This window comes from Elgaria multicarinata, chromosome 5, assembly GCF_023053635.1.
Source record: "Elgaria multicarinata webbii isolate HBS135686 ecotype San Diego chromosome 5, rElgMul1.1.pri, whole genome shotgun sequence".
NCBI classification, from domain to species: Eukaryota; Metazoa; Chordata; class Lepidosauria; order Squamata; family Anguidae; genus Elgaria; species Elgaria multicarinata.
The window spans coordinates 42,059,968-42,072,414 of record NC_086175.1 but is presented as its reverse complement, the minus strand read 5'-3'; the positions used below and the strand labels follow the sequence as shown (position 1 = coordinate 42,072,414).

The window sequence follows — 12,447 nt, the reverse complement described above, 5'->3', positions numbered from 1 at the left end:
CCGGCTTCTAGTCCCCACTTGGCCATGGAAGCTCACTGGATGGCTTTGGGCCAGTCACAGGCTCTCAGCCCAACCCACCTCACAAGGTTGTTGATGTGAGAATAAAATGGAGAGGAGGAGGATTATGTACACAACCTTGGGTTCTTTGGAGGAAAAATGGTGGGATATACATTTAATAAACAACAAACATATCCAAAATGTTGTAGCCTGAGGAGTTGCAGGAATTCAACAGCATAGAAAACCCACGATTTCCCATAAAATCTCACTATTTTCCGCTCTGGGAGTAAATTTACATGACACACATGGAAGAGAAACTGCCTTTCGATGCTTAAAAAAAACTGGTTCTAAGCTATGAAATGCTTTAATTCTGAAAGTGCTTCTAGAAACCTTCCCCTCCCATTGGAACATAGAGAGCTTCATTATACTTAGTCATACCACTGTCCATCTATCCTAGTATTCTCAACACTGACTGGCAGCAATGGCTCTTTTCTGGGTTTCAGGGAAACTTCTTTCCTTTTTCTACCTGGAGATACCAGGGATTGAATCTGGGACCTTCTGCATGCAAAGCTATGGCCTCGCCTGACTGTATTGCAGCTTCAACCCCACCATGGCAGCTGCTGCTGGATTGCTGGGAGGGGAGGCTTTAGGCTCCTCCTCCTCCTCCACCACCACCCAAGTGCAACTAGCATTGCTGCGTTCACACGATCATTAGTGTGTGTGTGTGTGCATGAGTATGTGGGTAGGAGAATTTGGCGGCAATATGGAGGAGGATGGGGCCCACACAACACATGTCGGGGGTGGGACACAGGTTGCTATGAGCCACAGGTTGTGCACCCCTGTTCTAGATGAAGAGCTTACAAGAGTCAGGCATGCTGAATCTACATGAGAACTGAGCTAATTCATGTGTTAACTGTCGCTGGGGTAAACCAGCCAGAGCAGGGCCAAACCAATGCACCAGAACAGGTGGACCCCTCCTCTATTGGACTTCCTGGCTTATGCTATTTTGCTGGAGAAACTCTGGCCTGGAAGAATTTTCAGTTTTGAAAGAAGGCACAAAGAGCATATTGAACCTAATTTATTTTCAATAATGAGATTACAAACTGGTGTTAAAAGAACCCTGGCTGGAGACTTACCACATTCAGATTTGCAGAATAGGGAGCAGGATCCCAAGCAACTAGAATAACATCTTTATATAACGAGTTCTCAATGAAGTGATGGCTAGGATTAGTAAGTATCTGTCAAATACAAAACAACATCAAAGCCCACATCCATTAAAAACCATCAACACCAAAGTGAAAAACGAAGATATGTATGGAGCTCTAAAATGTCCTGGCAAAGTTTTAAGATGCTAGTTCACTCGTTGGAAAAAAAGAGCATCTTCTCAGAACTCAAGTTGCAGTATAGGGAGCATTCCTAGGCATGTTTACACAGGGGGAAAGTCCTAAAACGCCCAGCATTCTCTGTCTGGGGAATGCTGAAAATTGTAGTTATTTTTTTTTTGTCTAAAAATGCGTAGGGTTGCATCCTTAAGTCACAAACAAAGCAGTTGAGCTGGTGTCACTGCTGCCTGTTCAGCAGTACCCGTGATGGTATTGGAATCACTATATATCTCATACCAGGTGCCACTTTGGAATTTCCATTACTCTGCCACTATACCATCTTTTCGCCATGTAGGCTCCCCCATTGAAATCAATAAAATTTAAAACCCAACCCAAGCATACTGGGAAATACTGTAAGCACACTGAATTCAGTAGAATTTAGTTTTGAAGACCCTGCTTATGATCAAGCTGCCCAGAGTACTTAACTTTGTCTGCATTGTGCAATTAATGTTTGCTCAGCTGAAGTCAATTTGCATTAGATGAATGACTCCTCCTGCCAATAAACATTAACATCTCTTTTAACTGGACTAGCTGTATAGGGTAGGGATTGTGTCATTTTATAGTTGGTTGAATGCCTCACTCCATTACACTCCAGTAGAAGGCACCTGGAAGCTTGATGGCTACGTGTTCTCCAGCCCTAATGCATGGAGTTGCATTCATGGAATATCTGATCTATTGAGCATCCCGTTCCCCCACCACATCTAGAAGACAATTATTGGACTGAGGGACTGGAAGAGGTGGGTTGCTATTATTAGCTGCAATTCATAGCTGGGGAAACTAAAAATCAAAATGGCTACAAAATAAGCCTTTCCTTTTGAAGTGAAGCCATGATATGGTCACCACAAGAGGGCACTGCTGATTTACAAAAAGTGTTCCAGTTTGCTTTGCTTATGAAACTTTAGGTTGACTCTAGTACCTATATTTGTTCCTGCTTCTACACCTTCATTTGTTTGCATTGTTGCTTAACATCTTTATCTTGGTTTGTTTCCTCCCATGCATAACAGAATTGTGAAGTTCATTTATTTATTTATTTATTTATTTATTACATTTTTATACCGCCCAATAGCCGAAGCTCTCTGGGCGGTTCACAAAAATTAAAACCACAGTAAAACACCCAACAGGTTAAAACACAATTACGAAATACAGTATAAAAAGCGCAACCAGGATAAAACCACACAGCAAAGTTGATATAGGATTAAAATACAGAGTTAAAACAGTAAAATTTAAATTTAAGTTAAAATTAAGTGTTAAAATACTAAGTGAATAAAAAGGTCTTCAGCTGGCGACGAAAGGAGTACAGTGTAGGCGCCAGGCGGACCTCTCTGGGGAGCTCGTTCCACAACCGGGGTGCCACAGCGGAGAAAGCCCTCCTCCTAGTAGCCATGATGCCCTTTTAAAAGGATGAGGAATGACACGGGCCAAAGAAGGGCATGTGGGGAGAGAAACAAAAGACATAGGGACAGGCATACCTATTCCATCCCTCACAAGCCCCTTTTGTATGCAGCCCCTAGGAGATGTTGTCCAAACATTCTAACCACAATGTCATGATGGCTAGAAATTATCAATTATTCCACAATGACCCATTCTCCGATTGGAGTCCACCAAGGGAACAGCCTTCAGCATGGTAGCCTCCCTCCTATGGAATTCCCTGCCTCTGGAGGTCAGGCAGGCACCAACTTTGTATTCCTTTTGGGGCTTCCTGAAAACCTAATTATTCCAGGAAGCATTTCCTTAATGACCAGCCACGGTTCACTGAACATTCTGCTTCTTTTAAAATCTATTTTGAAGTGTTTTATTCTATTTTTATTTTATTTTATCTTGTACACCACTCTGAAATTTCCAATGCGGATCAGTATATAAACATTGTAAATAAATAATAAATTAAAATGAAGAGTTCAGAGAAAACCAAGTGTTATGCCAAAAGCGGCACTGGATGGCTGATGTTTTACTGACGATCCAGAAGTAAGCAGACATTTTTTGGAAACTGAATAAAATCTGTAGTTCTCTGTAGTTAACAGAAGCTGTGTCGAATGCTTTGTTCTAAGTTCATGTTGCATATTGTAAAATAAATAAATAATGAAACAGTGTTCAGTAATTCCATAGTGTTAATAGAAACATCCATAATGGACTAGAAAACAATACAGATGTGTAGACATTCGAGTGACTTACTTGGGAATTAATGATGCGCATGGTAGTTTTGTTTCCAACATCTTTTTCATACCCTCGTGTTGGAGCAGAATTGAATCGCAGAACTGCATCATGGGAATCTAAAGCCGGACAAGAGCTACATTTAATTGTGTTTCTGTACAGTGTGCAATCATGTGCACGTGTACTTGGATTTAAGTAGAACTGTTTTCAATTAGGGTTATTCTCTAGTAAGTGCATTTACAATTGCAGACTTAAACAGTGATAACATACCCAATCATTAATACAATACAAATATTCTCCATCCATTATGCGTGTTTGCACTGCTCAAACCCACTGAAAATTCAGTAGAGTCGGAGAATGATTTAAGATGGGGGAGGCAAACATATACACTCCAGATATTTTAGACTAAAACTCACATAATACTTGTCTATTGGACATGCTGGCTGGGGCTTATGGGTGTTGTAGTTCAAAACAGTTGGGAGGCTCCAGTTTGCCTGCCTCTAATCAAGCACAGACCTATACAAAGGAATTTTGTTAAGCTTTCAAAATTAAAGTTAGCAGTTCATGCAAACAAAGCATTGTTCTACCAGGATATATAGCAGTTCCACACATGCAAAGATAATAAATGGCAACTAATGCAAAATAATCACTATTCTGCATTGCTTCCTTATTTGTTTTTAAAATTCTGCATTGTTTCCTTATTTGATGCTTTTAAAAGTATGTATCTGAACTGCTGATAGCTTTGACATCTACAGTTAAAATAAAACACACAGTTATTTCTGTTTAAATGGCTTTAGCATTAATTTTACCCTTAGCTTTATGTGAACTTTTGAGAAATGATACTATAAAATGACTATATATTCCTCATGTTAGGAGTAAAGCATGACCTAAAACTGTATTATAAAAATGCTATGCTGGTTAAAGTAGTTCACTTTCATATTCCACATGCATCCTTTTTGCAGAATCTCTATAAACCTTATAGCATTTATAGCAGAAAACCAGAAGGGGGCACCCAAGGTCTACCAATACAATTGAACATAACTCCTGAGTTTCACTTCACTGCCTTGTGATAATTAGCCTGCTAATCAGGCTGTGTTCTTTATCTGGATTCTAGACCTTTCATTCACTATCATGAATGATTATAGGAAGTATAAAATGACGGCTCATTCTTAGTTCTTTATACTGATAACCCCACTAATTAGCCTGGCCACTAATACAAAATATAGTTTGCATCTTGCGCTTTGACCTTCAAATGTAAATAAAATGTCCCACTTTCACATTTTTCAAATTCTGGACTACACATGCCAACATTCAGGTTTCTAGGTAGTCAGAAAATATACTGTTGATACCCTCATAGGGTGTTTCCAAAGCAGCGTGGCTGCTATGTTTCTATGTTCAGTTCCTATGTTGCATAGATAAGGTTTCCAGATAGGTATTTCTCATACCAGTCAGCAGCATAACTGTGCAGTTTGTAGAACTGCAGTCATGATCTTACAAATAAATAAATAAATAATTGATGGCACTAATTGATGGCACTAATCTGCGTAAAATTTACATATGCTAATTTGTATGTATAGATGCTGATTTAGACATACTTACTGTAAATTATATATAAATGCAATATAGTTCATCCAAGTGTGGATGACTGTGACGAGATGGCCTGTGTAATCAGTCTGCTGTCTGCTTTAGTTCAGTCTGCTGTCCAGGTGCTGTTGATGGACAACTTCAAAGCCTAGCTCTCCCTTCTTATGGTTCTTTCTCTTTAAACTGGACGTGGACTGACAGCCCTTCAAATAGAGGACTGTCCTTTGGCAACCCTAGAAATAAAGGACTGTGATCTGCAAAGTAGGACAGCTGGCCACTCTAGCCTTGCCACATGATGTAGAACTTCATACTAAAGCTGTAACTTCTGAACAGATCTCCGTCTGTGAGCCCCATGAGGTTTATGTATGATTTAAAGCTAAGTGGGAAATGAACAGAAAATGAAGATTAGCAGAATTAAAGAAAGCATGTGGCAGGCCAGGCCAAAATAAATAAGCTGGCCTTTTTCTCTGCTAGTCTCTATCCCTCAGTGACCAAGCAGTACAGTGACCTCAAGTAGGAATCCCCGAAGGATCATAGCCTGGGCCAGCAAAGGAAGCAGAAGAGCCGCCATGTACAAAGGAAAAATAAGCATGGCAGAAGGGAATCAGGCTAGCTGCAAGGATGGGCGAAGTAACAGGTGTTGTGATTTTCTTGGAGGAAAATCATAGCCAGATTTTTTAGCTATAATTTGGGATTGCTGAGATAAGTGTATGAAAAAAGTTCATTGAATACTTGAAATGTGCCTTATTATTATTATTATTATTATTATTATTATTATTATTATTGCCATCATCCTGGAGACATGGAAGTGAAATAAGCAATTCTTACCTATAAGAGTGGGTAATAATGAATGAAACATTAGACTTTGGAATTTTAGAACTTAAAGGAGGAGGAGGAGGAGATACCAAGAGTCTTCCTTTCTAATACTGAATGAAAGCCAAGGCCCTGCCAAAACAGTACAAGTGAGCAGAACAGATCAGGCTGCCATGAGGTGAACGTGAAAGAGCGCATTCTCATACTGCCCTATAAACTGTTTGCGAAATCATGATGGCTTTACAGTTACACCCAATGGCAAATGTGACAGGGCAGCTGTTCCTGGGCATTTGACTGCTGGCAGCTCTCCCAGCATTCTGAACCCTTCCACCCAGCAACTGATCCAGGCTGCTATATGAAGAGAGAATAAATTCATTGTGAAGGGATGCATTTGCAATAAAACGATGGCTTGGAATAGAATGTCGCTTGTGAGTGGGAATCAGCAACAGTAAGGCAGGATCTACACTACTGCTTTATAGCAGTATTGAGGTGCACTGTCAACTGTTGGTGCCCATTGACACATCTACACCAAACAGGATAGAACACTATCAAAGCAGTATATGGCATGTGTCATGGGCCCCAACAGTTGTCAGTGCACTTCAATACCGCTATAAAGCAGTAGTGTAGATACTGCCTTTATACCACTTTCATAGTGCAAAACCCTGCTTGGTGTAGATCTGGCCTAAGATACAAGGATGAGCCTGGGATATGCACTTCCAGTCATGCTCCCCTATTCTGGATTATATCGAGACTAGGATGTTTTCTATATTAGGCATTTTTTGTATGCCCATCATTCCCTATTTAGGGTTGTTTGTGGGTTCTTTAAACAGCATCATGACCTTCCGGTTTTGTGTGTTTATAAATAGCACTTTATACAACTTTTTTTTTTTAGAGCAGGGGAAATGTAGCATTTATTTGTAAAAGCGAAAGAAACCACCTTTCCACTTGTGTATTTGTGCTATTCTGCTATAACACAGTGCCACCTTGAGGGTATGTAGAAGAAAAGCAGGAAAGGAAACGCTCTTTGTGTGATGCTTGGATCTCATTATCCTCAGGCTCTTCCCTCTCAATTCAGTGACTAAGGCCACAGCTAGACCTAAGGTTTATCCTGGGATCATCCAGGTTTCACCCCTGCCTGAGCACTGGATCCCCTGTGTGTCACCTAGATGAACAGGTTGGACCCCTGGACGATCCAGGGATAAACCTTAGGTCTAGCTATGGCCTTAGTGTGACTATTAAACATCTAAGGCCTTAGCTAGACCTAAGGTTTATCCTGGGATTGTCCCGGGGTCATCCCTGTGCATCTAAATGACACACAGGGGATCCTGGGAACAGGCAGGGACAACCCTGGGACAATCCCAGGATAAACCTTAGGTCTAGCTAAGGCCATAGATTGTATTGAAAAAAATGTGGGTTGAGGGGAGAGAAACTATGGTTGTGTACATGAATAAGTCCTTAAAGAGTATTTTGTTTGTGTGGGGAAAACTAAGTTGCTAGGGGAAATGAAGGCAGCCTGAGGTGCTGCAATTGTGTAATAGGTGGGGGCTTCCTCAACTACAATATAGTGAGCAGACTTAGAAAGAAGGGAAGAATGAGCCCTGCAGTACAGTATACTGAAGACAATAATAATAATAATTCTTATTAAGAGTTGAAGGCCCCTGGCTCAGAGGCCTCCCAGATCTTAACATGGTAATAGTAAACACCCCCCACAAAAAACCCTTAAAACAACATTATTATTATTATTATTATTATTATTATTATTATTATTATTATTTATTTATATAGCACCATCAATGTACATGGTGCTGTACAGAGTAAAACATCACTCTGAGAAATGTATGCCTAGTGGGACCTCCAGGGAGCAGGATCATGCCCACTGCCCTCTTTTCTAAGTTAACTACATTTCCTTCCTTCCGTCTTTTTGAAAAAGTGTTTCCAGAAATGGAAATATTTTGCTTCATTATCAGTGACAGCACACAGTGGGAAGGGAAGAGACTATGGAACTATTTCACCTCAGAGGTTTTTCAAACCAGTGGGATGTCTCTCAGAATTGGAGGTTACCTTGTTTTGATTTTCAGTGCCAGGACAGCATGGCACTTGTGCTGAGCAGGACGCCTATCACAGTAGTTGGATAATGACAGCCGTTCTAGCACATCACAGAAATTTAAAGGAAAACCTACCTAAGCAAAAAACAAACCTAAAAACAGCAGTACGATGCAGCAGTATACTTGGATGTGAAAATATGGATTTTACCAGTGCATATTTTAAAGCACCTGGAGACCAACTTTTCTTGGTTTTAGAGATCTGAAATGGTAAAATATTTTGCCCCCTCTCCTTAACCTTTATATCAGGGATGAGCCATCCAGATGTTTTGGCCTACAAACCCTGCCAGCCCTAGCCAGCATAGGCAATATTGGGAGCAGTATGCCAAAACATCTGGAGGGCAACAAGTTGTTCATTCTGCTTGACATGAAAGGAGAATCAGGGAACTATTAATACAGTGAACTTACTGTTAAAACATTCCTAGTCTCAAAATGAAATTTGGGCTTGTTGTACTTGTTTTCCTCTTCATGGTAAATAGCAGCTTTGTGTGTGTTTGTGTGTGTGTGTGTGTGTGTGTGTGAGAGAGAGAGAGAGAGAGAGAGAGAGAGAATGTGTGTTATTTCCACCATGGAATTGGTGTGAAGGAAAGTATTAACGCCACCTTCATCTAACAATGATCAAATCTATCAAATTCTATTTCACTCAGGTTCTCATTTTCCCACTACTAAGATCATTCCATTCCATTCCTAACTCTGATTTCAAAGATTTTAAGTCCACCCAAAAATTTATGCACTTTTTCATGTTCAGTTTTCAAAATATAGGCATTGTTATACACACTTTTTCAAGTGTATTTTTGCAAGCAATTTTTCCATTTTGTGCATATTTCCCCAAATATACATTTTTATATTCAATTTCAAATGTATACATTTTGTGTCCTCCCCCACCCCCCAGTGACCTGCATCAATAGTTTGGGAAACTATGGTTTTTAATATCTAACTGCTTTCCTGTTGGTGCTTAGGTTCAGGAGGGTGCGAACTGAGTAAGTTCACATCGAAATGCAAACCAAATTAATTTGTTATGTATCTCTATACCCACCTATGCGTGCTTTTTAATAAAAGACTCCCCCCCAAACCAATCACAGATCTTCCCATAATTACTATCTTGGCCCTAATTGAATTAATTCTAGAAAAGCAACAGGTGCACACACACACGTGCACACACACAGAGATGGTTGTGCCATTTTTCTACACAAGCAATGAGCACTAGATATAGGACATAACCTCCAGTTTTGCCTGGCTCAATATAAAACATTTATAAAATTGCTCACATATAATCCAAGTGAGTACATTCTTATGCAGTAAGAACTGTGGATGTACACAGCCCCTTGTTCAGAGTTAAAATAGAATGGAGCCAATAACCTCTCTTTATATAGGATTATTTCTTTCCCTCATTTTCTGTTTTCTCCAGGCTCTGACAGCACCTTTGACCATGTAATCAAGTCTGATACTCAACCATTTAGAAGAGCTGATAACATAATCATGCAAACAAGCGCTAAAATTGTACCAAGGTATATACGGTACTAACAGTTATAGAAGAAAAATATTGCCATTGCCATTTATTTTGCTGTACTAAAGATATGAGAGATGGCAGTCAAGCTAAGTACAGTCCATTTTTATTGACACAGCAATCCTGCCAATTTACTCTTCCAACTGCAGATCCTTGTTCTGCATTGGATCCTGGTGCGAAAGGGTGCCCCCCTCTCAAAAGCACCGTGTGTGTGTGTGTGTGTGTGTGTGTGTGTGTGTGTGTGTGTGTAGGGGGTGGGGGAGATTCATTTGAGCTGTGAGAAGGGGGTTGCTGATGAGGAAGGGGAAGATTCCCCCTCCTTTCTCATAACACCCGAATCCAGAGTGATCCAATTAACCTGATTAGCATAACATTTAGGACAGACAAAAGTTGCACATAGTAAACCTCCGGAATTCACTGCCACATGATGTCATGATGGGCACTAGCTCAGATGGCTTTAAAAGGGGGTTGAACAAATTCATGGGTTATCCATCAATGGCTACTAGCCATGATGACTATATGCTGCCTTCAGGTTCAGAGACAGTATGCTTCCAAATACTCATTTCTATGGAACAATAGTAGTAGAGGGCTATTGCCTTCATGCCCTGCTTTTTGACTTCTCAAGAGGCATATAGAATGCTGGACTAAGTAGGCCTTTGGTAGGATCCAGCAGGGCTCCTCTTAAGTTCCTATGAAAGCCCTGGTGCCCATAAATAGGCCATGTATGGCCATTTGGATCCCAGCCATGGAATCCATTTACTGAAACATCTTCACCCACCTATTTCATCTCCTAGAGAAGAGTTCAGAATGGCACCAGCAGACATAACAACAGCACAGCTTCCAAACCCATGTGGATATAGTTTACTCAGAGAAATTTGGGGGACATGTTTTTCCCATCCAAGGACAGAAAAGGGGGCTTCTTTGCCATCAATGGTTCTGATGTTTACACGTGCCTTTAGCTCACAGAAGAGCTGTTCTGAAGTCAGTTTGGAGTTTCGCTTTCCTCTGAACCGCACCCCATGCTTATTGGTATTCAAGTAATCTTTCATTGCTTTCTGAAGGCGAGGGTTCAGCATCTTGGAGGAGACATCCCCTTTCCAAAGCCTATAAAGGAAAGATTTTGACATTGTGGAATATATTCCATCCCATTCATCAGACTCTTCAAACATCTGGCTTCTCCTATGCTGTGCGTGTCTTTTCTTTATCTTCCTTTGAGGGAGCCAATTATTCTGCAAAGCATTTCTCTTCTGATCCTCCCCCTCTGCAGAGATTAATTTCACTATTCGCTGAACACTGCTATGTGACCGAGGCTGACCAGCAGCAAATAAATAATCACCATCCCTTTGATAGAAAGCACTTTTTGATTTTCCTCTTAATTGAGAAGGAAAAAACTCTTCTTCACTTTCAAAGCCATCATCTAGGTCAGTCCACTTTTTAATGCTCCCAGTCCCTGATTTAAATGAATCTAAGACATCTTTGTTGAGAAGCACCTCATTCCCATCCATTGTTTCAGAGAAGGAAGGGTCATGTATTGCTCCCATGATAACTCTCTGTTTGCCTTGAATGGGCAAAAGCCTTTTAGTCTCAATATAGGAGAAGGAACTTGGAACTGCGTCGGCGGTGTTACTATCTGTGAAATAGATGAAGATAACTAGGAAGAGGAGGCCCCATGCAAATATTCCAAACAGCATTAGTTGTTTCCATTGCTTCAAGTTGGGTTTCATGGCAATGTCTGTGCCAATTCCTCTAAAGGACTGGTGAAGGAAAATCAAACCTGGAAAAAATAATAACACCAGTGAAGTTCTCAAAGTAGCACAATAGCATCAAGTTATTTAGTATGAAATTAAAGTACTATGAAGACAAGGATAATTAATCTGAAAAGCTGTGATATGCTTGTCTATAGGAACATTTCTTGGTAGGTAGATAATTTTCTTCCAAATAAATGTCATACCCAAATTATTTGTGGCATAACGTTGTCAGTTTTTCACCCACCGTTGCATGTTATAAAATCTTAGCGTTATCAACTCTAGCTGAACTAAAATCAACTTGAAAAAGCACCTGCAAGGGTTTTTCAAAGAGGGGGGGGAACACACACAAAGGAAACCAAAAGGAAATTTAGGGTCATGTCAATCTTATTATTACGTAGAAGACATATGCTCACTATGGACTGTCATATGAATTTAATACAGCACAATCCTTTGGATGTTTACAAAAAGCAAGTCCCATTGAATTCAATGGTGTTCCCAGATAAGTGCATCTGCAGTCTTAAAATCCCACTGCACTAAAAACATTTTAAAAACTTACACTAATCGCAGGATGAATAGGCTAGGATAGGTCTGAAGGGAATCAATCTAGCTCAACTCAACCTATCAAGACAGGATCTTCAGTATACCTAAAAGATTAGCCAGACATTATACAAAATCTTTACTGAACCTTTACATATTCAAGACAAGGGTGTATGAAGCCGGTTGGCTAATACACAGAGCTACAAATCAGGGAACCCTTAGTCCAGATTCTGACTCTACCCCGTGCCCCTCTAAGCATCAGCCCTCCTTGCAATAATGGAATAATACTGGCCTATCATACAGGGATATTGAAAAGATTATAAATAAATAAATGTATATACAACTGCTAATACCAAAAAGTGCTATATAAGTACTATTATTAGGGAGAGGTGCTTTTTAAAAATAATTAAAAAATGACAATACTGGTATTTATATCAATTACAGTGTGGAAAAGTCCCAAATGATCAGAAGATTCTCAGCTTGCATTAAAATGAAGAATATTCTCTAGTGAAAATATTGTGCTGAAAGAGCTTTAGTTTTCCTTTGATCCCATTCAAGTAGCTGACTGTAGCCCCTGTGCCACAGCCCCCATTGTTTTGCAACAGAAGGCACTTTTAATGTCTTTAAAC

At 40.1% G+C, this 12,447-nt stretch overlaps 1 protein-coding gene across 1 annotated transcript in view; it reads right to left on the bottom strand.

Annotated features, from left to right (window-relative positions):
• The window catches only part of ST6GAL2 (ST6 beta-galactoside alpha-2,6-sialyltransferase 2), a 61,618-nt gene that overhangs the window by 12,791 nt on the left and 36,380 nt on the right, over positions 1 to 12,447 (bottom strand). Inside the window, exons 2-4 of the mRNA XM_063127475.1 lie at positions 10,312 to 11,307; positions 3,549 to 3,646; positions 1,134 to 1,235 (exon numbers count right to left, since the gene is read on the bottom strand). Of these exons, the coding sequence (XP_062983545.1) occupies positions 1,134 to 1,235; positions 3,549 to 3,646; positions 10,312 to 11,257 (1,146 nt within the window). The 5' untranslated portion in view covers positions 11,258 to 11,307. The remainder of the gene's footprint in view (positions 1 to 1,133; positions 1,236 to 3,548; positions 3,647 to 10,311; positions 11,308 to 12,447) is intronic.